Source organism: Trichosurus vulpecula, chromosome 2, assembly GCF_011100635.1.
Source record: "Trichosurus vulpecula isolate mTriVul1 chromosome 2, mTriVul1.pri, whole genome shotgun sequence".
Taxonomy (NCBI): Eukaryota; Metazoa; Chordata; class Mammalia; order Diprotodontia; family Phalangeridae; genus Trichosurus; species Trichosurus vulpecula.
In genome coordinates, this window is record NC_050574.1 from 233869519 (window position 1) to 233895068 (window position 25550).

At 36.4% G+C, this 25550-nt stretch overlaps 2 protein-coding genes across 5 annotated transcripts in view; one reads left to right on the forward strand and one right to left on the reverse strand.

Annotated features, from left to right (window-relative positions):
* Positions 1 to 8771, forward strand: part of PJVK (pejvakin) — a 14957-nt gene extending 6186 nt beyond the window's left edge. For all 4 annotated transcript variants that reach the window (XM_036745826.1, XM_036745825.1, XM_036745828.1 and 1 more), the window contains 4 exons: positions 796 to 937; positions 2246 to 2363; positions 7981 to 8079; positions 8370 to 8771. In XM_036745826.1, coding sequence (XP_036601721.1) covers positions 796 to 937; positions 2246 to 2363; positions 7981 to 8079; positions 8370 to 8665 — 655 coding nt within the window. In that variant the 3' untranslated portion in view covers positions 8666 to 8771. The remainder of the gene's footprint in view (positions 1 to 795; positions 938 to 2245; positions 2364 to 7980; positions 8080 to 8369) is intronic.
* A 1541-nt stretch (positions 8772 to 10312) lies between these two features.
* On the reverse strand, positions 10313 to 24999 carry FKBP7 (FKBP prolyl isomerase 7). Its single transcript, XM_036747332.1, has 4 exons — positions 24726 to 24999; positions 22888 to 23039; positions 17615 to 17748; positions 10313 to 11774 (listed from the first exon to the last, which is right to left on the reverse strand). The coding sequence occupies exons 1-4, from the start codon at positions 24935 to 24937 to the stop codon at positions 11613 to 11615; spliced, it is 660 nt and encodes a 219-aa protein (XP_036603227.1). The 5' UTR covers positions 24938 to 24999; the 3' UTR covers positions 10313 to 11612.
* Between the last annotated feature and the right edge of the window lie 551 nt (positions 25000 to 25550).

A 25550-nucleotide genomic window follows, 5' to 3' on the forward strand; every position in this document is an offset into this window, starting at 1 on the left:
AGTCGCAGTTTTTTATCTTGCAGTGTGGAAGATCATTGGAGTCGTATCAATGAGTATTTTTTCTACAAGATTGTGCTGTAGGGATTCTTTTATATGCAAAAGCAACAAAAATCAAAGAAAATTCCTACTTTGTTCTGACTTGCCACACTAATTATATAATGATAATAATAATATTTAACATTTATACAGTGTTTACTATGTGCCAGGCACTGTGCTAAGCACTTTAAAATTATTAACTCATTTGATCCTCACAATGACCATCAGAGGTAGGTGCTATCAGTATCTCCATTTTACAGATGAGGAAACAGAGACAAAGACACAGGATACACAAGGAATACATGAGAGTACAGAAAATAAAACAAAACAAAAACCTTGAAGAAATAAGATAGGAGGGATCTATGGTACAGACAATTCAAACAGAATATAGTTGATATATGTAGTACAGGCAACTATAGTTTCTCAACTATGCTATACTTAACTGTAGTTAAGAAATACCAAGTATAGGGAGTTTTTTTTAAATAGGTAAGCATTGTTGTACACTTTGCTTTCCCAGCAAACTACAGCAGTCCTGTGATCGCTTAAAACTAAGGTTTGTAGTTAAACTCTTTATAAAGAGTTTACTGAATTTCTTTTAGTCATAGTGATTCCTTTTAAGCTTGTTCAAATTGTTTTACATCATAGGCAAGTAGATTTTTCTTCATTTTTATGTCTTCATAATTATGAATAATTAGAAACAAAATAAATGTAATTAGGTAATACAAAAATACCTGTGAATTTCTCTTTTCTTTATTTTAGAAAAATTAACTTTGATCACTGCCTAATCCGTCAATCAAGGAGTAGTAGAAAGGCAGTATTGTGTGTGGTCATGGAAAGTATTAGAACAACACGCCAGTGTTCATTATCTGTGCATGCTGGAATGCGTGGGGAAGCAGTGAGGGTAAATATCCTTAAAAAACTTCTCTTACTAACTAAAAGGTTGTGAGATATATATATATATATATATATATATATATATATATATTTTAAAAGCTAGAAACTAGTTTTTTAGAGGTAGTAAGACAAAAGAATAGTTGTAATAGCATTTTTTGGTTAAAATTTTGATAGAAAACGTGGAGTTTCTTTCACTGGAATTTTTGTGTGTCAAACTTATGAAAAAAAAAATCTCCAAGAGCACTTGGATACTAAATTCAAGGAATTTTAATGATGCTTAAATACTCATCCTTGTGAAATAAAGTGCATATAACTAAAGACCAGCCTCACTGAATCCTTTAATCACAAGAATGAAAGCAGTAGTTTGGTTCAAAGAGTATGTTTTTCTTTCTTAGTCATACAGATTAAATTTTTAAAACAAAGGATTAAGGAGAGGTTGTTTATAGAAACCTAGAATGTTACAGTTTTCTATAGTCATATTTCTTGTGACCAAACTTAGCTCATTCAGAGTTTAAGCTTTTATTTTAAAATCATTTTGAAAGTTATTTCTATTTAAATCTTTAGACTGATTCTGTTTCTTCTTTATCTTCATCCAGTGAAGCATAATAAACAATGATTTGATTAATTTCATTTAAAAAGAATTGCGTTTTTAGGAATGGAAAGATAAGGTTTCGGCTAAATTTTATCTAAATCTTAGTGAAGTGAAGCTTTGTCTGCTTGGGACTACTGCTTTGTACTGAAACGGAAACAGAAAGTATTGATTTAATCTGGTTTAACAAACCATTCACCTATGAATTAGAACTTTCACTGGCCTGAAAGACGCAGACAGGCTTTTGGTTTAGAGTAACTTTCGAAGACTTTCTGAAGTCCCAAAGCATCAGAACAGCTCCACACATTAGTAGGCCAGTGAGACTGAAGGAAACTTTCAGATGATCTATTTGATTTGCATTTGTAACTAGACATAAAAGGGGTGAGGGGGACTAAGAATTCAGCTCTTGGAGAGCATTATTATTGCATAGGATTTAAGATTATTAGATCTAACAGTAATGTGAATGGAATAGGGATAAAGTATTTCCTTCCTTGAGTTAAATTACCATTTCCAAGTAGAGAATTCTTATTCTTAGAAGAGCCAAATAGTTTCGAACAAGATGGTTCTTTACTTTAAAAGTAGACTTATCCTCAAATAATAATTAAGAAAACCTTGTCTAGAGAAGTGAACAAATGCAATTCCTTCAAAGTTTCATTCACACTCAAAGAATTTCCATTTCATGATTGACTCACTGCTAATACATGTTATTTCTTTTTTGAAAATTAGTTTCACATTATTGATGAACAAAACCCAAAGGGAAGAGACAAAGCTATTGTTTTTCCAGCACACACAACCATAGCTTTTAGTGTTTTTGAACTTTTCATTTATTTGGATGGTGCCTTTGGTAAGTAATTTGTTTGTGAGATATTTCATACTTATGCTTTTCAAATAAACTATATTAACTCAGAAATTACTTGGCAATTATTTTATGTGAAAATGAAATCATTAAAATTCACTAATACTTTCCAGAAGGGCAAGTCTTGTGCAGAGATGGCAGTAGGTGACTTTTAACTAGTATGGGGATCCCCCATTCCTCATAAAATCTACTACCTGCTTGCTTTATATCTTAAAGCAATTGTATTACATCCTCCAATTAGAGGTAAATGTCAAAAATGACTGGAAGAAGCAACATGTTGAACAACTGTTACACTAGGATATAAATGACTTATGTAAAATCTTTTTCTAAAAGCAGATTTTGATGGAAGGGGAAGGGTAAGAAAAAAAAAGAACTGAGCACCTGAAAGGATAGGAAGTGTGTTTTTTGGGGTAGGAGGAAGAAATGAGGGGAAAGTATAGAAAGGAAAGAATTCGTGACCTTAAATATACTATGTTATGTTTGCCTAGGGCTGCTGGCCTTGATTTCCAGGTTTCTAGTACAAAAAAGATTTTTTTAACATTTATACTTGTTTGTTGACATAACTGCTTACTTACTTTTTTATACTCCTTTTTCCTAAGCAGGGTATGAAACTAGACAGAAGTAGTTGTGAATCTATACTTTTATATAAAGTGAGTGCTCTTAACACAGCAGTTACCCAATAAGCATTAAGTGTTTAAATTTAAACTGTTGATAAATGTTTAAATCTTCCTATGCTGAGCTAGTCATGACCTAAGTATTTTGGATGAACAGGTAAAAAAAACCTCACTCAGCTTTCCTTCAGTTTAGAGCAATAGTGGCATAAAATATTCCTTTGTGATAAAAGACTAGGTGTGCAGACTATATATATTTATCTCATTAGTTCCTCACAATAACTCTGTAAACTAGGTATAGGGTTATATCAATTTAAATTGAGGTCTAGAGAGAGAACGTGATTTACCCATGGTAAAACAGCTAATCAAAATCAGAAATCTAGGTCTATCACAACTCCTACCTCAGCATTCCTTTTGCTACTCCAAACTGCTCTTTAAAATCTACAAAATGAAAGGCCTCATTTCTAAAATATACAGGGAACTGAGCCAAATATATAGGAATACAAGCCATTCCCCAGTTGAGAAACGGTCAAAGGATATTAACAGGCAGTTTTCAGAGGAAGAAATTAAAACTATCTATAGGCATATGAAAAAATGCTCTGGATCGCTACTGATTAGAGAAATGCAAATCAAAATGACTCTTAGATACCACACCTCTCCTGTCAGATTGGCTAAAATAACAAAACAGGAGGATGATAAATGCTGGAGAGGATGTGGGAAAATTGGAACATTGTTACATTGCTGGTGGAGTTGTGAGATGTTCCAGCCATTTTGGAGAGTAATTTGGAACTACGCCCAAAGGGCCACAGGAATGTTCATACCCTTTGACCCAGCAATACCACTTCTAGGGTTGTATCCCAAAGAAATCACACAAGAGGGAAAGGGACCCATATGTACAAAAATATTTATAGCGGCTCTTTTTGTGGTAGCCAAGAATTAGAAATCAAAGGGATGCCCATCAATTGGGGAATGACTGAACAAGCTGTGGTATATGAAGGTAATGGAATACTATTGTGCCATAAGAAATGGGGATGATACGGACTTCATAACAACCTGGAAAAACCTACACAACATAATGCTGAGTGAGCGCAGCAGAGCCAGGAGAACACTGTACACAACCACAGATACATGGATTCTGTGAGGACCAACCCTGACAGACTTCGCTCTTCTCAGCAACACAAGGTGCAAGGACAACTCCAAAGGACTCACGATGGAGAATCCTATCTACATCCAGAGAAAGAACTATGAAGTTTGAATGCAGATTGAGGCACACCTCATGCTCACCTTTTTTTCTTCTCTTTTGTTTTTGTTTTTGGGTTGTTTTTTTTTTTTTTGGTTCTGTTTCTTCTTTCTCATGATTCATTCCATTGGTCATAATTCTTCTCCACAACTTCACTGGTGTATAAATTAATTGAATGTGAATACGTGGTAGTTATATGAGATTCTATGCCGTTTTGGGGAGGGAGGGGGGAGGGAGGGGAGGAAATCTGGAACTCAAAATTATGTAGAACTGTGTGTCGTAAACTAAAAATAAAAAAAAATAAAAATAAAAAAAATCTACAAAATGTAGGGAATGAGATATATGGCCTCTTAGATCTGCTTCAGACTCTAAATCCTGTAATTGTTCCAATCTTAATTTATACTACCATTCCCTCTAAATAGTCTTCACTTTAGGTACTCTGGACTACTCAACATCCATACCCATCCTGTGCCTTTTCCTGCCTCTGTATATTGGCTTTATTACACATCCTAGATAACCATCTTCACCCCTTCCTCTTGAAGTCCTATGTGTCCATTAAAGCCCAGCTCAAATGTCATCTCCTTCAGGATGCTTTCCTTGAACCTCCTAATCAATAGTGTTCTTCTTAATCTCACATAGCACTTTGCACTTCTCAGGTACTTTCTTTTTTTTTTTTTAAATACTTTTTTTTCCTCAATTATATGTAAAGACAATTTTTAACATTCATTTAAAAAAAATTTTGAGTTCCAAATTGTCTCCCGTCCTTCCTCCCTCACCATGCCCACCCTAAGACTCTTACCAATTTAATATAGGTTATATATGTGCAATCATGTAAAAAATATTTCATATTAATCATGTTGTAAAAGAAGAATTAGGCCAAAAGAAAAGAACCCTGGGGAAAAAAATGTGAAATAGTATGGTTTGATCTGCAGTCAGATTCCATCAGTTCTTTCTCAGGATGTGAATAGCATTTTCCATCATGAGTCTTTTGGAATTGTCTATATTGCTGAGAAGAGCTAGGTCTTTCATATTGATTATTGTACAATGTTGCTGATACTGTGTATAATGTTCTCCTGGCTCTGCTCACTTCACTTTGCATCAGTTCATGTACACTTTTCCAGGTTTTTCCTATCAGGAACTTCCAAATGGTACTGAGATCAGGGACTATTTCATGTAATCTTTGTTTCTTTCCTGGTACAATCCTTTTTTATAAATTACACATTAGATAAATGTTTATTGAATTGAATTAAATTAAACCCTTTTGCCCCTTTTAAACATCTCTAAGCACATCTGATGGCCACCTCTTTTACAGAGAGCTGGAAGGGACCTCAGTGATCATCTTGTCCAACCCATACATGAAAAGCACCCCCATTATCACGTTAGACAAGTGGTTGTTTAGCCTCTGCTTGAAGACCCCTAAGGAGGGGGCACACACTTTCTCTCTAAAGAACCCTGTTCTCTCTTGCACAACTCTAAGTTTTAGGAAGTTTTTCCTGATACCAAGCCCAAATTGGACCCTTTGTGTATTCTATCCATTGTTCCTGTTCTACTGGGGCCAGTAGTACAGGTCTAATTTTCCATCCACATGACACCCTTTCAAATACTCAAATCCAACTATCATCTGTACCCTCCCTCCCCAGTCCAAGTTTCCTCATTCTTTTATTATCCCTATATGACATGATTCAAGGCCCTTCACCATCCTAGTTACCCTCCTCTGGACACTCTCCAGACTATCAATGTCCTTTTAAAACTATGGTGCCTAGAACTGAACACAAATACCCCAGATGAAGGCAGGGTACAGTGGGACTATAACCTCCCTATTCTTGGAAGTGATGAAACCCAAGATCTGTTGGATTTTTGCTTGCCATGTTGCACTGCTGACTCATTGAGCTTGCGGTCCATTCAAACCCTGAGATCTTTCTCAGAACACGTACTCTCGGGTCTCACAGTCTTTGTGAGGTTGATTTTTTTTGTTTTGTGCTTAAGACTTTAATCTCATCCCTATTGAATTTCACCTTGTTGGATTGAAACCAGTGCTCTAGCCTGTCAAGATCCATTATATTAGCTATCCTTCCCATCTTTGTGTCATCTCCAAATTTGATGAGCATACCATCTATATATCCAAGTCATTAATAAAAATGTTAACTAGCACAGGACTAGTCCCAGATCCATGGGGTCTTTATTAAGAGACTTCCTGCCACATTGACACTGAACCATTAATAACTACTTCTTAAATCTGGCATTCACCTAGTTCTGAATCTCTTTGATTATATTATTGTCTGATCCATATCTCTCTGCCTTCTCTACAAGAATAATCTGAGATGCTTTCTCAAAAGCTTTGCTAAAGCATAGGGAAATTATATCCCTTCATCTACTAATTTAATAATCCTGCTGAAAAAGGAACTGAGATTAGTCTGGCATGACTTGTACTTAATGAAGCTGTGCTGGCTTTTTGTATTCACTCCTTCCCTTTCTAGATATTTGCCACTTCTTTAATAAATCATTCTAGAACTTTTCCAGGAATCAACATCAAACTCACTGGCCTGTCGTTTATAGATTCTCTTCTCTTCCCCTTTTTGAAAGCTGGTACGTTTGTACTTCTCCAGTCTTATGGAAAATCTTTCCCATTTCCTACGACCTTTTATCTCATCAGCCGTATGTTCTTCAGTGGCCCAAAGATAGAGTACATTTGGACCAGATGAATTAAATTCCTCAAGGGTAGCTAGGTTCTCCCTTAACTGTTCCTTGCTTTTCTTTGATTACTTCCATTAGTCATTTTTTGTTTAGTCATTTCTAATGTAAAGATTATATTATTTAAAATCTCTAGTATAGCTAGATGAGCTCTCTTGCTAATGCTGCCCGCCTGCCTGACCATTTGTTTATTAACTCAATTTTTCAGTGCTTGTGTAGATGCTCAAGTACTACACAGGCTTCTCATTTAATCTGTGTTAATCTACCTGCTCCTCTAAAGTAGTTCTCCCCAGCCTGATCATTTTTTTTAAGTGTACTATGTAACGTTTTGAAAAGAAAAAAATTTGAAAAAGAAAAAATTTGTATAGTTAAATACGGATTATTCACCTCTAGGAAAAAGAGTGATGTACAAATATTAGAAATTTGTGGTTATAATGAGTGGTGTATTTTTGTAATCTCTGAAGTTTTGTTTTTATGACTGCCAGGGCTAACCTTACAGTTTTAGGGCTATAGAAAGTCCAAAGCTGGATTAAAAAAAAAAAAGTCATGAAATCCAAATGGTTGAGGCAGGGGAGCCCCCTAGCGACTGTAGTTTGTAAACACTATCTGAACAAGATTATCATAGTGAATCTATTTTAGCTCTTAGGTGGCTTTCTTTTTCCCCAATTACCAATAAATGACTTGTACAAATCATGTGAGAAGAGGTGATAGGCAGCAGAGCAAAGAAGCAAGTAATAGGCCAAGGACATAATGAAGTCTTGCTCAGGTAGCTGGACTTGGACGCATATAACAAAGAGTGGGGGCATTCTTATTAGAGTTGTAAAGTCATTTAGTCAACAAATGTTTATTAAGTGCCTCCTATATGCCAGGTATTGTGCTAAGTGCTGGGACCATAAAGAAAGGCAAAAAACCCAAAAAACAAAACAGTCCCTGCTCCTAAGGAGCTCACAATCTAATAGGGGAGACAATGTGCAAACAACTATACAAACAAGCTATAGATGGGCTGAATTTCAATTTCTTTTTCCTAAGAGTGTTGTGCTATGCTTTTTTTTCTTTTTGATAGACCTTTGTGTCACTTCAGTGTCAAAAGGAGGATTTGAGAGAGAAGAAACAACAACATTTGCAATACTCTACAGATTAAGAAATATTCTGTTTGAACGAAGTATGTCATTTGATACTGACCATCCATGACACTGGAGAGGGTATTTGGGATGCATATTTTCCCTTCTTCATTAATATATAAGCTTATATATTCAGTTAGCTCTAATCACAATGAAGAATCTAAATTTAAAAAAATTTATAGCTTGATTCATTCCTGACTACTCTTGAATTTACTGTTGAGGTTATTTTAAATTTTAGATGACATATTTATAAAGAATGTCATTTGTGGCCTTATCTTGTTCCTTGTTGTACCTTTAATTAACACTTATTTTTGTGTGCTTTCCTTTTCAGATAGAAGAGTGATGGATGCCATTGCTCGCTCTGAACTTTACATGGATGACCTTTTCTCAGATTACTACTATGATAAACCTCTCAGCATGACTGACTTCTCTCTTAGAGAAGGGACTCATGTCCGAGTTAATTTACTCAATCACAATATTCCAAAAGGGCCTTGTGTCCTCTGTGGAATGGGGAACTATAAGAGGGAAACTGTTTATGGATGTTTTGAGTGCTCTTTCAATGGACAAAAGTATGTAAGACTTCATGCTGTGCCCTGCTTTGACGTTTGGCACAAGAGAATGAAATAAAATGAGTGCCTTTGATGAAGTTTTAAGTGTAACTGTGCCATAACCCTTTCCAAACGACATGGATTAAAATGAGTCAATTAACTGTGAAAAATACAAGAAAGGTAAAAATTAACTGCAATATTTGTATTTTAATTTTCCTCAAAATTGTTATTTACATTTCATAATATACAGTGTTTCAGAAACATTTGAAATAGTAACTACAAAAATGTTGTGGCATTATCTTGTTTTGTCATTTGAGGTAGGAAAGCTGTACAAAAATTGAAAATTTTTTTTCTGTCATCAGTTTTATTTTTAATGACATTAATTCAAAATTTTAATGAATTGAATGTTGAAATGTTTTTTCTTTAAAAAAAAGCACACCACTTATAGTCTGGTAAAATGAGAAAAATGTTAAGAATTCAATGTAATCATACATGTTTAATTGCAATATCAAATTAAAAGGACATTAAGAATTCTCTAAGCATAAGGTTTCACAAACAGAGTTAAGAGAACTAGAGATTGGGAAATAGTCTGTTATTATTGAATGTGCCTCAGCTCTGTAGTTATGTGGTCATAAGTTTCCTCACTGCCTCTTCAAACCTATTACGAAGATCAGTCTTCTGTTTTTTCTCTATCATGAAGATGCATAAGAACAAAACAAAATGTATGTGGGTTTAGATCTTATTTCTCTATACTACAAGGCATACAGAATTTGCAAACAAAATTTATTGGACCCTAATTTTAATATCGCTTGACCTATATAAAAAGAAGACATACAAAAGAAAAATACCAAAATGAAAAACAGTTATAGGAATGAGGACTGGCCTGGTGATTTCACTGGTATAAGCAACCCCAGATGAAGAAACTCCCTCTGTGGATGGAGCAAGGTCACATAGCTAGTATATGTTAGACACAGGACTTGAATCCAGTTCTTCATGGCTTCAAGGCCAGCTGTCTATTTATTATGCCACACTGACTATAAAATACACATTCAAAATTACAATTACTCCACAGGTGCTCCACATAGACATAATTGTACATGTTAATACAAAATACCACTGCTGTGCTAATAGTACATTAACGTACTTGTGTTTATGCAGAAAAAAATTTCATTTCCTCTTTCTTTGCATATAGAGCATGGTTTCAAAATAGACTTTTTTTCTTTACTAATCAAATTTTTTTTTAATGTAACTTCAGCCACTTTATCAGCAGGGATAGAATGATTAGTGTGTGATTCGTTATAGAGCAATGCAATTTTTATAGCCTTCAGATCAATAAATATTTATTATATAATAATTATATAATTATAATACATATATAATTATATATATAATAATAATATAATAATTTTGGCATTACACAGAAGATACCATATACTGTAGAAGGCTGAAGTAAGAGTCAACATTGACAAAGTTATCCAGTTCTTTGTTTTTTTTTACTATATTTTATAAAAGTATAATTTTAGTGTGTATAAATGTAAGCAAATTTTCTTGAGAGGTTATTGTGATAATATTTAGAAAAGTGCATATATAAAGCCAATTACTTGAAGATGATATGAAGTAAAAGCATACTGAAGTATCTTAAAATGAGCTCAGCACAAAAATTATATTTTCTGAAAATTTTACTCATTTTTTAGATTTTTGCCAACATAATTTAAATGACAATGAGTCCTTAAAATATTTTATTGATGCCTTTTGTCTTTACATCAGTCATTTCAATCTTCCCCAGTGAGGGGAGTGAAGTTCCCCTGGTGGCAAAGACCAACAATTAAACAAAAACATCTCTTCTAAAGTAAATGAATATGACTTGTACAATGTTTGTCCTCTTAGTCCTCTACTTCGGTACCACGATGAAGAAGGTAAGTTTCATTATCTGTCTTCCTGGACTTTCCTTTTTTCCCCCAGTTATTCTGAGTCCAGTTTCCTTTTAGTGATCTTTTCATTTATATTATAATCATTGTGTACATAAGTCTCTTGATTCCATTTGTTTACATCAGTTCACATGGATATTCCCACATTTCTCTAAATTCCTCAGGTTCATTATGAATGGACTACTTAACAATATTTGTATTTAGCAGTATTTCATTACATTCATATACCACAGTATTTTTAGCCCTTGTCTAATCTATGGACAACCACTTTCCAATACTGTGTTACCATAAAAGTGTTGCAGTGAATATTTTGGTATATACTAGATTTTTGTTTGTCTTTGATTTCCTTGGGGTATTATACACTACATGAGGTGCCAGACAGCCATAAATGCAAGTTTATATTTTGTTCTGTAGGCAAAGGGGAGTCACTAAGATCTGTAACTAGGGGAGTAAAGTGATCAGTTGCCCATTTAGAGAGTTACTTTACCAACTGTGTGAAGATGAATTGGAGGAGAAAGAAGCTGGAGGGGAAAAGACTAGTTAGGAAGCAATTAAAATAGGTCAGACAAGAGACAATATAAGCCTAAGTTATTGGGGTTGGGGGTGGCGATGGAAGTGGAGGAAGGAACAGATGAAAAATATGGCAGAGATAGAAATGATAGTCTTTGGCAAATGACTGAATATAGGGTTTGAAGAAGAAGTCAAATATGATTCCTGGGTTTTGAGGCTGGATGTCTAGAAGAATGATGTTGTCATGAACAGATACAGAGAAGCTGGAAAGGAGGGCAAGTTTAGGAGGAAAGATGATGAGTTAAAGTTTTAGAAATTTTGAGTCTGAGATGTTGGCTGCTTCATCAAAATACTGAAATCTGTGTTCACAGGCATTACTAAATAAAGCAGGGAATATAGAATTCTTACCTTTCCCACTACTTTTTGGGGTATATTATAATTTATTATTAAAAATTTACCTGAAGTTCAGAAATTAATATTTTTCAAGGTATCAAAATGTGGCCTTATAGGAAAAAAGTAAGCAAAATTTGGATAAAAATAATTTTGTAGATAATACAAAAGATAGCCAAATGAATTTAGAAAGATATGCTATAGTTCATCATGTTGATATACATTATATTCCTTAGAAGAAATGAAGCCATCTCCATCGTGGTCATTTTTCTTAAAAATATCTTCTAACACGGAATCATGATATGACTGGTCACGTGGTTTATCATCTTTCTCAAATTCCTTTTTCAAGTAATAATTGATCTATGTTGAAAAAAAAAGAACACTTGCTGAAACAAGCATCTTGTAAAGCATCTTGGAGAATTTAATGAGGAATGTAAACATTATGAAGCCCCAAACTACATTGCTATAGAGGACAGTTTCCATGTGGAATATTGCAAAAGGATGCCTAAGGGTGTCAACTTTAAATGAAATTTTTTTTGGGAAAAATCTCCCAAACCTCTTCAAATTAACATTACTTAAGTGTGAAGAACTTTTCAAAGATGTTGATTTTCATGACATGTATTTCATGGTATGTATTATATGTTTTTCTTGAATTTCTATGTTCTATATTGGAACTGCATTGTAAACAAATCAGATAAATCTCATTATGAACATTTATATACAACTTCAACAATGAAAAATCATCTTAAAAGTGCTTCTACTTTTAAAATTCAAGACAGCATTTTAGAAAAATCTCTATCAAAGTATAGTATTAGGATAACTGCAACCCTTCTTCCGACACTTAAAATGTCAATCAAAATTCAATAAATAAAACCCAATCTAGGCTTTGCAGTAAAATGAATTTTAATCTGCATCATATTTGTCTATTGTCAAGTGCCAAGGTAGGTGGCATTGGCAGTTTCCCTACTTGTGGATGTCTCATAAAGAGTAAATATTTTAAAGTATTTTTTCAAACAAGAACAATTTTCTTTGAGGACATGGAATTTCTATTATCAGTCACTACGAGAGTTGGAATAGAGAACCTCAGGAAACTGACAGATTATTGTGAAATGTTATAGAATGAAAAGACATTATACAAGTGGCCATAAAATCTATAACCTTTTATTTTGGGTGGAGGTGAAATAGAGAGCAAGTCATCCACATATGCTTCAGGCCATGACTAAAGGAAAGGTAGCAGAGCTACAGGAAAGCAAGTCCTGCAAAGGTTGAAGGAAATGAGGGCAAGATAAATTGTGAAGGCACTGTCAGAAGGCTACAGGAAAACTCTTAACACAGTTTTAGCAGCACAGGTGACCAGTCCACCCACCTGTCCTGGATATGGCATCCAGTGGTAAGATGGAGGTTCTATGAGGGCTATATCAGCTGTTCTCAGGCAGTGGCTGGATATTCAGGCACACATGATAATGGTGTGATCTTTTTTTTCTCCTACCAAGGATTGTTGGGACTCTGACTCTCACACTTTGTCTCTCTTCACCTCTTTATGAATAGGTTTTTTTGGGCAGGGCAATTGGGGTTAAGTGACTTGTCCAAGGTCACACTGCTAGTACATGTGTCAAGTGTCTGAGGCTGGATTTGAACTCAGGTCCTCCTGACTCCAGGGCCGGTGCTCTACTCACTTTGCCACCTAGCTGCCCCTATGAACAGTTTTATAAAGTTGCTTTGTTGTGGAGGGTATTAATCAATAAACAAGCATTTATTAATCACATATATACACTATGCTAAGCACTAAGTATACAAAGAAAGGGAAACAACACAAACTCTGACATTTTTTCTTCGTGTGAGACAGGGTAAAGTATGATACAGTGGAAGAAGATGTCTGAGGGAGGGTGACCTCATTTTTTTAGTGAGGTGAGTGGAGTTCATCAATTGAGAGGGTAAGAGGAAGAGGTGTTGTGGGAGGGCTGACCGTCGACCTGGTTATGACTTTTTTCCAACCCTGTTCAGCAGTAGATGAACAGAAGATAAAATGGTAGATTGACTAGTGGGAGTGATCCAAGGTTAGGGGTTTGGCGAGACACAATCAGAGCTGGGACAAGGGGGCAAGAGACTGGAGTGTAGAGGATGTTATAGCCTAGAACTGATTCACCAAGGGGTCTAGAAAAGGAATGAGAATGTAGCCAGTATAGGGGTGATTGTTCTGGGGTGCCCGAAGAACACTAGAGAGAGCAGGTTTTTGTTTGTTTTAAGGAAATAGAAGGTTAAGGGCTTAAAAAAACTTATAACATTATCATTTCTTAGAAAGCAAGTAAATCTTTCCACTGGCAAGAATGCCCTTTCCTGTTGGCTCATATTAATAAATCTCGTTTTATTTTTGCTATAATGTTTATAAGAGGAAGAGAAGATATGGGTAAGAGGCCCTTAATTCATTAAATTAGGCTTTTTTTTTTTTTTTTTTTTTTAACTTCGCATTGAATTAATTTATGCTCTAGTCAAGTCGTGGAGAAGAATTTTGACCAATGGAATGAATCATGAGAAAGAAGAAACAGAACCAAAAAAAAAAGAAACAAAAAAAAAACCCCAAAACCAAAAACAAAAGAGAAGCAGAAAAGGCGAGCATGTAGTAGTGTGCCTCAGTCTGTATTCAAACTTCGCAGATCTTTCTCTGAATGAAGATAGCATTCTCCATCGTGAGTCCCCTGGAGTTGTCCTTGCCCCTTTAGGTTGCTGAGAGAAGCGCAGTATGTCAGGGTTGGTCCTCACGGAATCCACATATCTGTGGCTGTGCACAACGTTCTCCTGGCTCTGCTCCGCTCACTCAGCATTATGTCGTGTAGGTTTTTCCAGGTTGTTATGAAGTCTGCATCATCCCCATTTCTTATGGCACAATAGTATTCCATCACCTTCATATACCACAGCTTGTTCAGCCATTCCCCAATTGAGAAATGGTCAAAGGATATGAACAGACAGTTTTCAGAGGAAGAAATTAAAGCTATCTACAGGCATATGGAAAAATGCTCTGGATCGCTGCTGATTAGAGAAATGCAAATCAAAACAACTCTTAGATACCACATCTCTCCTGTCAGATTGGCTAAAATAACAAATCAGGAGAATGATAAATGCTGGAAAGGATGTGGGGAAATTGGAACATTGTTGCATTGTTGGTGGAGTTGCGAGCTGATCCAGCCATTTTGGAGGGCGGTGTGGAACTATGCCCAAAGGGCTATAGAAATGTTCATACCCTTTGACCCAGTAATACCACTTCTAGGGTTGTATCCCAAAGAAATCACGCAAGCGGGAAAAGGACCCATATGTACAAGAATATTTATAGCAGCTCTCTTTGTGGTAGCCAAGAATTGGAAAGCAAAGGGTTGCCCATAAATTAGGCTTTTAATTAAGATTAATCAATTAGATCTGTTGAATTAATTCAATTATAATTAATTCTAATCCTAATAGCTAGAATTTATATAGTGCTTTAAGGTTTGCAAAATGCTTTACAAATGTTGTATTATAATAGTATACAACAACTGGTCAAATGCATTTTTTTAATTTATTAGGCTATATAAATAACTGGATTTAAATGAATATTCTGAACAGAGACCTCAGAATATGGGGATAATAACAGCACTTCTACCTTCCAGGGTAGTTGTGAGGATAAAATAGTATAAAACACTGTGTAAACCTTAAATGCTATATAAATGCTAACTGTTATTTTTATTAGGCCTGATTTTATAATCTACACAAATTAAAATGCACTGGGTGAGTTTACTTATTATTAATGCTATGACTCATTTACTGATAATTTTTGAAATCTGTTCATTTCAGACCCTTCTTCGATATTATTTTATGCTTGGCAATGACATCTGTGGAAATTGCAGCTAAATCAGTTACCTTTTGGGGACTCTCTACTGTAATATGGAGAAAAAGATTGTGGGGGCCCTACATGTCTGAAGCCTGTTTCTACTCCATGGCAAAGAGATGCTAATGTGTTTTAGAGAACTGCTATATTTTATGTCTCTAACAATGGAGGATTGTGATGGGTGACTAATGGCCATTGGAGTTTAGTAAAGACTCTTGATGGAGAGTTGTCAGTGTTGAGCCTTTAAAACAGGACTCAAGGAGGATGGCATAGAATTATCAGAGAAGTCTGCATAAAAGTAACCATTTAACAAAAACAGCTAGCATAGTGGTCAGTGGTCACATACATGGCATATTCTGTGGCCCTTAAGTTCTAACTTACTCCTACCCAATTAGTTGAGAGAAATGAGCTCCCTTCTAGCTATTCTGCTGTTGGCCAAGGCAAGGGATTTCCAAGATATATCCTGAAAGGGCTGTGGGAGAAGGGGGTGAGAGAAGCTGGGAGGGGATGGCTAAAGAGATGAATCCATCACTTAGTCAAATCTGGTGTTGTCAAGCATGGGATGGAATGGGGACAACACAGGTAGGATGACCAGTTAGGAAGTATTGTAATAGTCTATGTGGCAATCAGGGACCTGTCTTTGGTGGGTAGCAGGAAGAATGGAGAAAAAGGAGTGGGTGAGAAGGATACTGCAGAGGTAACTCAACAGAATTCATTCATTTATTTGGATACTGGAGGAGAGGAAGAGATAACATTAAGGTTTTAAATATGAGATCCTGGGTAAGTGCTTACTGACAGAAATAGTGAAATCAAAAGGAGGACAGGTTTTGAAATTAAGATACATTTGGTTTTGGATATATTGAGATAAATTTCCTATGAGACATCCAGGTCTCTGAGATATACTAAAAGACACTGTAGATGCAACTCTGAAGCTTAGCAGAGAGGTCAAAGGTGGAGATGTAAATCTTGGATTATCTATGCAGAGGCAGGTTTGAATCTATGTGAGCAAATGAGATTGTGATCAGGGAGAATATATAGAGACAAGAGAGGAAAAGAGTGGGACAGCACTTTGGGAAGCATCCACCTTGAGGGGTGTGAGGAAGAAGAGAGAACGAGAACAGAGCGAAGAATAAGATAAGGGCATTATTAAGGGTTGACGAGAAAAGACTGCTGAGTGCTATTAGGGCAGTTATGTGGCATAAATATATATAGGAGGAAACAAGACAATTTTATGACTTACTCCACCAATGTTAGTATCCCTAGAGTAGAAGCTAAGATGCAAGGTGGTGGTGGGGTACCTATGTCTGAGGTATTAGCAGATTTAGCAACTTCAAAAATGGGTTTGAGGATTATCAGGTTGGGAACTTGAGAAAGTTAAGGAAGGAGGGGATACCCAACAACTGCGGAATGACCGAACAAATTATGGTGCATGAATACAATAGAATATTACTGCGCCATAAGAAATGATGAAAAAGAAGGATTTGGAGACACCTGGGGAGACTTGTATGAAATGGTGCAGAGTTAAGTGAGCAGAACCAGAAGAACAATTCATGTAACGACAACAACCACCACACTTTGAAATCAAAAAAATAACTTTGAAGAATGAAGAACTCTAGTCAATGAAACAAATAGCCACGATTCCAGAGTATTGATTAGGAGGCATGTTACCCACAACCTGACAGAAGTGATGGACTCCAAACAGACTGAGATGTTTTTGGATGTGGCCTATGTAGGAATTTATTTTGCTTATTTGTAGCAAGGGTTTGGTTTTGCTTTTTTTTATAACGAGGGAATGGGGGAAGATGAGAGGGAGCTAAGGATCCCTCTGCTCCCCAAATAAGAAGAGAATAGAATAAAGGCCAGAAGAAATCAGAAATAAGCTGGACAGCTCTGAAAGTTACATGTTGAATTCATTATATTTAAAAAGAAAAAGCTCTACATGAATAGTTATGGTTTTATGTAAAACCCTCTCCTTGCCCTACAACGTATATGAAATGCTCATTTAGTGTTTATTCAGAATTAAAAGAAAGTCAAGGGAATGGAGGCTACTAGTGAATCATGAAAGTGGTAGACCATGTGGTCAACACAGGACACAACTGAAGTAAGAGGAGAGGAGAGGACACGAGATAAGAGGAGGGGATCAAGGAGCTGGAAGTCATGATACCAGGGAAGAGCAAGTCTAGAGAGAGTAAAGGAATAGGTTGAAGGTGAAGCAGGATTGACGGTTACATGGAAGAAAGCCCAAGTTAGAGTTTAAAATGCAAAAGGGAAACCCTCTTTGGGACAAAGGAGCTGAAACAATGGTTTACAAACGAAACTTGACATTAGGCTTTGTTTGGGTTACCTCTGTTTTAGAAAGTTTCTTGTCATTGTCCACATCTATCTGTTTAAATGTTTCAATGCTTCGGGGTCCTTTGGTCACAGCATAGAGTTCAATCTCGAAAATCAGTGTTGTATCTGGTGGAATCAAGCCTTGTGCTAAGGAGATGACCAAAAAAATATGAAATGTGAACACAGGTTTTGGTCAAAGACGAAGTAACAAATAACATTATGATTACTGATGCCTTTATAGTTTTTGAAGTGTTTCATTAGCATTTTTATGATTTCTTAAGCATTTTCCCTGTTATTTTTATCTAAAGTATGCCATTTAAAAGGAATCATAGACTTAATATTTTGATTAAGGTAGAACCAATAATCACCACTCATTTGGCCCTTGTTGGCGGAATCTGTTATTTTCAAATATGGTTATGAGCATGGTAATTAAAAGAGAACTAATGCAGAAAAAAGATGTAAAAATATAGAATTCAAGGTAAGGCTTATAGACAGGGGATTCAGAATTACTGACAATTCTGAGAAATTAAATTATAATATAATTACTTGAAAACATGGATAAAATAATACACATTAGCCATGACTTTGACTCAATAAAAAAAAGAGTACCAGAATAGAAATATCTGTGCATTTTATGAAGAGATTTAATTTGTGATGTATATTATAATTATAAAGATCTTGGAGGGAATGTGAATACTTAATGAACAACCAATCTACTACTTATAGCACATGAGGTTTTCACCTAGATAGCAGGCTTTCTTTTTTTGGTCTGGACCTGTGATTTCATTAGTATGGGAACTAAGGAAATTTCCTCAGGCCAATGGAGAGGGGCTATACTCTAGTTACTATATTCTATACTCTAGTTACCCATATGGGGTCATGACCCACGGTTTAAGAAGTGCTGAAGGGGTCTCGAATGGAAAAAGTTTAAGAAGCCCTGCAGAATGTCTGTAATCCATAGTGTTAGATAGTTTCTTGGAGTTACTGAGAGGTTAACTTGCCCAATGTCAGACATAGGTAGTATGTATCTATGGCAAAACTTGAATCTGGGTCTCTCTGAATACAAGGCCAGTGAACTTCATTTGCTACGTCAGGTTTCTTCTAAGAGACAATATATTTCAAGTTAATCAATTAATACAAAATACTCAAAGAAATAACTGACTTATTTGCATTCATTTGTGCCAAAATATCTGTTCCTTATCGGCAAGAAGTGGCAATTATGTGCTTAACAGGGAAACTGGTTAAGTCTTCTGTTGCAAAAGAAAATTTCTGCCAGCAGGTTTATGGAATCTAAAGAGAAAGGAACGTCAAAGTCAGAGACAAAAACAGAAGGGGAGCAGTGAGAGCCATAGTTGGCACAAAAGAAATCTGACCTATGCATCATGCAATTAATAGCAAAGGTTAGTGTTGTGACGACATGCTTACCTGACCTATAAGCAAAGAGCTAGATAGTCAATGATGATTTCTGGAAAACTGATTTTCATGTTTCTAATTTGTCCAGCTATAATCTCCTGGTCACAGGAAGAAAACTTCCTTGATAAGAACAAAAGAAAAAAATTCAAAACTCAAACTGCAAGGCTAACACTTCTTTATGTAAAAATATATACATATGTAGATATATATATATGCACGCGTATACACAAACATGCCAAGTTTCTGAATAAATATTGCAAGCATGCAAAGTATTACCAATATGAAAGTTTTTCTTTCAACAAATTTTAAGAATATATAAATATATATAGGATTATGTGCATTTGCCGTATTAGGAGATGAAGTCCATAAGGTAGTGTTATGACATGAAGGCTTTGAGAAATGCTATGTACTACATGAACAGAAAGGGTAAAGCCCTTAAAAAAATCACATGCACTTCAAGACATGCAGGAATACCCTATAGCAGAAGACAAGGATAATACAGAGAAAATGCTTCCTTTCAATTTCTCGCTAACATCGTTATATCTGAGATTAGGCCCAGAAGTGATTTATCCAAGGATCAGCATAGATGATCAAAGTAGAGCAAAGACCAAAACTGAATTCTAGTTAATTCTAATTAACAGAAAGAAGTTCTGTTAATTATTTTGTTTATCCCATATGTAGTTTGTACATATTTACTGGTTTTTAGTCTTCTCCATTAGATTATGAGCACCTTTTGCCTTTCCCCAGTACTTAACAGTGCCTGGCACATAGTAGGTACTTAATGCTTATTGACTACCTCACTGTCTTGGTTCCTAGGCTACTGCTCTTTCCAATGCAAGTTCCACAATAGTTCAATAAACCTAGGGCCAAGACAGTGATTTATATACTGCTATCTGTTCTGCATTCAAAGTAGATGTATTCTGGCATGATGACATTTATCACTAGAGCCTTTTGGCTCCTACCACAGAACCTCAGATGCAGTAAGCACTTAACAAATGTTAAATTAAGAATGATTAGTTTAAAAAAAATTAAAAGGGAAAGAGAGAAAATTAATAATGATCTTTAGATGCCATTAAAAACAGTTTACTTTAAAGAAAGCTAGCTGTTTTCCCTCTAAATGAAGTAACAAGGACTCAAGTTTATCTGTTAGATTTTATAAAGAGCCTTTTATTCAAAGAACACAAAGTCCTCCAGTTATAGCAGGTGAAATCTAGGTTACTTAAGGTTTGTCCAGAGATACAGAAACAGTACTGGATCAAACAAAAAATTCTACTCTTCCACTCCCTCTCTCCTAATCCAAACCCCAACTAGTGCCCAGGGAAGTAAAAGGTTTTATTAGAAAATGATACCAGCCTTCATAGCTCCCAGGATCCAAAGAATGACTTAATTGAAATGCCTGCTAAATTGGAAGCATACTATGGGAGTATCTGTGTCTGATTAATAAACTATAAAGTTTTCATATGTGGCTGGGGGAGGATTTTTTTTTAACCTATAAAGGAAGCCTGTGATATCTGAAGTCACAGGAAAAAAAAGCCCAATTCAAAATTTTAAAGCTCTAAGATCCTTCATTCTCTCTCTCTCTCTCTCTCTCTCACACACACACACACACACACACACACACTCATTCCCTTTCACCACAGGCCTTACCCATCTGCATGCTAGATATTGTTGCATACGAGAAGTTAGTCTACTCAGAATATAACTCCTATTAACTCAGTAGCCCAAAGGCCTATTAGGAGGCAAAGGCTAGTGTCTCTCTAGCTCCTAGTTATCTCACCTTTTCTAGGTGTCCAGAGTCCCTGAATGTCTTACTGCAGTTACTCTTCCTGAAGGATAAAGTACTAAAGCCACCCCTCTATCCCTCCTCCTTTGAATTCATTGTTCCTTAGATGTAACTGGGCTCTAATATCTATTACCTTCATTCGTTTCTTGCCACAATGCAGCACTTAATCTGATTTTGTTAGAAGGATAAAGGATTCAAATTCCTGTTGAACATAATTACTTTTTTTCAAGCCTCACATGAAATGAAATAAGTGCTTCTTTATGGGTTTCTGCAAAACCGAAAACTTAGTATATAAATCCTTTTTTTCCAGGGGATGCTGAATGTTCACATGGGACCAAATACAACCAGATAAATTTGGAGTGGCAGGAGTTAGCTATAAATAATTAGACTCTGGGAGAAGAAATATTGACAAACTTCTCTCTAGGTGTTGTAGAGGTCAATTTGTCAGTCTGTATCCAAGACACAGGTTATCTCATCTCTTGAAGTCTCTTTCAGCCCTACAATCTATAGCAGTAAGAAAATGATTCTCCAACTTTTTTCACTGACAGAATGGACAAACAAGTGGCCAGAATAAGGTCCCAGCACTTCCTCTGATACATGTGAACCACACTATTATTCAATTCAACAACTTTATTGACAGCACACCACCTCTGTGTCAGGGGTTGTGATTGCTAGTCTGTCTCTGCTTTTTGTAGTTACACAGGGTTGTCCCAAAAGCCTCCCAAAAGGCTGTTTTAAGGTTTAATAACCTCAAGCTGCACTAAGACTTTTGGGACACTGCCTAATGCCATCCTTAGGATGTAGCAATGGCTCCAAGTGCTCTCTCACACAGTATACTATTTCTTTCAAATCCAGTTTGGACGTGTCTTATGGAAGTCCAGAAGGCAGAGGGAAGAACTATGTTCCCTATGGCTCCAGGATTGTAATAGCCCTCTCCCTGACTGGGGAGAGCTGGAATTTTGTCTACATACATCAGGTTCATTCTTCTTTTTCACCCCTTCTCTGTGGTGGATTAAGACATAGAGGGCCACTGAAGGCGTTAGCCCATTTGAATCAGCACTCTATAAAGAAATTTCCTGTGTACGGTTAAGTCAGTGACTTGCTTACTGCATCTCAGATGCTGATTTAGAAATGACTCTGGGAATCCTCTCGTCTGTCTTTGGCTGTCTTTATTTTTAAGTTTGACTTTCCTCTTGAAAGAGCATGGGACACAGAAAGAGTAATGGAAAGAACCAGACTATCTAGGCCTGGATCCTGTTCTCCTTCACAGGCAGATAAACATAACCAAGCCACAACCTTCCTGCGTCTCAGTTTCTTCATATGTAAAATGAGGATAGTAATAGTTGCACACTCCGTGCTAGCATAGGGTTGCTGCAGGAAAGGTCTTTTGCTAACCTGAAGTGCTACATAAATGAGTTATTATTTCCACCTCCACTAAGGTCCAACTCTAGCACCTCACTGTGGACTAGCAGTGACCCCACTTAGTTCTTGAAGGTTTTGCCAGGGAAGTGGCAAACACCGCAAGGTCCTAGCCAGGGTTTTTCAGCAATCAATCAACAAGCACTTATTAATCATTTGTCAGATATTGTGCTAGGCACTGAGGGTTGAAATGCTAAGAATGAAACAATCTCGACTTAAGTCTGTTGTCTGACAACCAGCACAGACATTGAAAAAAATAAAATTAGGACCCTAGATTCAGAGGGAGGTTAAGTATTTTAGTCCCACCAACCCCCTTCATTTTGCAGGTCGGGAAACTGAGAGCCCAGAGAAGTTAAATAAGCTTGTCCAAAGTCACAAGGGGAGCAGGTGTCAGGACTAGAATTTGAACCCCAGGACCTCTAACTTCAGATCCAGATGGCTGGCTACCACATGACTTTCCGAAGTTTCATAAGCCACTCATGAAGAAATGAATCTTGCCTAGGAGTGGAAGTATCCATACCTGTGAAGTACTGAGGACATTAAAAATAATAAAGCACCTAGAATTAAGCATTACAGAACAGAGAAGTTGTATGATTAGTTTTTCTAATGATTCATTTTGAAATACAACTGAAGTAGAACGGGATTATCAAATTTAGTATTAAGTATTTTACCATAGCCTTCCTTTCCATAGGCCAGTGAAGGAGGTATTGTCACTTTTCTTTTTTCTCCAGAACACATACCCATCATAGCAATATCTAGGCCTTTTATTACTTGCCCAACACCAAGAACAAACCATTTTGGATGACCTTTATTTTGTGTCCGGCTACGGTAAAAAAAAGAAAGGAAAAAAAGACAATATATTTAAATAATGAGGAAGTCATGCCATGGAAAGTAAAAGACCTATAATAGAGACAATATGCTAGACAATTAACAGTGTCAAATATAAACATCAGAACTAAGATACTATTTTAAATATTAAATAGCTCTGTATCATTAATCTATACTTGGAGGTGTGCTGGTTAATATTTAATAACGAGGTCTCACTGAAAATTAAAAGTGTACTCAGGATACACTTTCAAGTTTAATCTGCATTAACAACATTTTCTCCATACATCACTTTTTTGAGTCTAAACAATCAACAAAAAAAATAAATCAAGTATCATTGCTTGCATTAGCCATTTCCAAGGAATAAATATGCTCACACTGAAAATTTAACAAATGCCTCTCTAGATAGCCACTCTGAGCTGGCTCCAGCACACCTCTTATGCTGCCCATTTTGTATTTCTTCAGGAGCATATAGGAGTACTGTGTATTCCTAAATAGTTTTAGCTTAAGTTTCCTTAGAAACAGGGTCAAGGTCAGGAATATAATTTGCCCAAAGAGTAGCAAGGGGCTACTTTTTTATTCTCAACTTAATTTTTTTTCGAATGAAGCTGTGAAACTTTTCCTAATCTCCCCTAGCCCCCAATTTGTTAGTGTTTTCTCCCTCTTCAGTATCACCTATATTTTTATATTTGTCGTATCTTCCCCAACATCCATTTACATTTTAAATTCCTAGAGAGCGGAAGCTGTCATTGATGTTTTTATATTCCCAAGCACTTGCTCAGTGCCTGTTTAAACATTAAGTAGGTGCTTAATAAAAAACTGGTAGGATTTAATTGGTTGAATTCATGGAATAATTGGCCTCAGGGAATTCCAGTTAGCTTCTAAACAGGAAGAACCATGATTTCCACCCCGGCTGTCTCCTAGCATCACCTTTTTTAGATTTCAAATATGACTGGAGGAAAAAAAAATACTTCGGGTAACAGAAGAAAACAAGTCATTAACCGATATAACGTTGGGACTGGGAGCTTGTGTCCAAGGAAAAACAGAAATAATACCAAAGAAGTCTTGTGTTCCAGTCACAGAAATTCTCCTAGTCTGTGGCATAGTGCTCCCTAGGGGCACAACTTGAAAAATGCCTCCTAAAACTCCAGAAATCACAAGTAAGAAACGCTGTAGGAGTAACACATACTGTATCAGTATTCAGATCCACTACAATCATTTCGGGGGAAAAAAAGGTGAATCTTATGAAAAACACTCTAGCACATAGTTCACTATCTACATATATATATACATATATATATGTATATATATATAGTTCAATAAATATAAATATATAAACTCTCTGGTATAGCTCAAATGACTTCAACGTACAAAGAGAAAAAAAAAAGCAGAGATGGTTACATCTTGGGCCTACATCCCCACCTTTCGGTAATTTTAACAGTAATAGTCAATCAAATAATGAAAAATGAATCATCTTGCTCCTTAGATGCAACTTGGTCGAAACATCTAGTCACTGTATCTTGAGGTTTGCAGAAATGCAGAACTTAATCGGATTGGTTAGAAGGATACACGATTAAATCTCCTACTCCCTATCTATCGAACATAATTAGTTATCTGTAGGAGGGAGCAAAGTCAGGCTCGATACACATGTGGACGACGGGGTCGTTTAGCTTGGGTTTCCTACCTGCAGTAGAACTTGGTGCCGTTTGCCAAGTAGCCGTCGTAGTGGGCATTGAGCAGGTCCCCCTTCTTGCTTTTGGGAGAACAGTTTTCTGGAAGATGCAAAACTTCTATTTTCACTTCATCCACACCTTCCTCTAGTTTTTGTCCCTGAATAAGGAGAGAAAAGAAGCTTAAAGCCTGCAAAAAAAGAACGCATTTAAAGGAAAAATGCATGACTCCCGAAGTTGTTTCTCAAAGATTCCCGAGACCACCTTCTTCTACGCCCCTCTAACTAGGCTCTGGACGCGTGGCATTGTGACGTCATGGAGAGGCGCTGGAGGCGGAGCTTTGTCACACCTCCAAGGGGGCGGTGCTTGTTTGGACTGGGCGGGACCCACTCCACACTTGATCAGACGGTGGGTGGCCGAGATAGCGTCTGCTCGCCACCCGTAAATTCCCCTTTCCTTTTACTGGGCTGTTTTGTATTGATTGTCCTGGAGGAAAAACGTCACAAACGCTGCAAGCCTGGAGAATTTTCTAAGCGTGATTTAACCCTACTGACTTCTGATTAATTTTACTTGCCCTGAAAGTGAAATTTTGACAGTGCTTGGAGATCCGCGGTGGGTGCAGCTGCTGGCTACAAACATTGATTTCAAAGCTTAAAAGGAAAATAACGACTCCAGGGGAAATGCTTTCAGTCTGATTTTCCTAGTTTCAGTCTCCCTTAAGGCAGCAATAGAAAATCCTATGCCTGGGAATGGGATTGCGAAAGGTTCCAGTAATTTTGAGTCCTTTAAGAAAGCAACAACCTTGTTCACTGTGGGATATGAGAAGATACCAGAACCTC

Excerpts from the sequence above, each read along its gene's own strand:
- FKBP7 (XM_036747332.1), bottom strand. The coding sequence starts at position 24,937 with ATGCATTTTTCCTTTAAATGCGTTCTTTTTTTGCAGGCTTTAAGCTTC. Across the intron at positions 23,040-24,725 it reads GGCACCAAGTTCTACTGCAG|CCGGACACAAAATAAAGGTC; the intron begins GTAGGAAACCCA and ends TTTTTACCGTAG. Across the intron at positions 11,775-17,614 it reads AGAAACTTTCTAAAACAGAG|ATCAATTATTACTTGAAAAA; the intron begins GTAACCCAAACA and ends TTTTCAACATAG.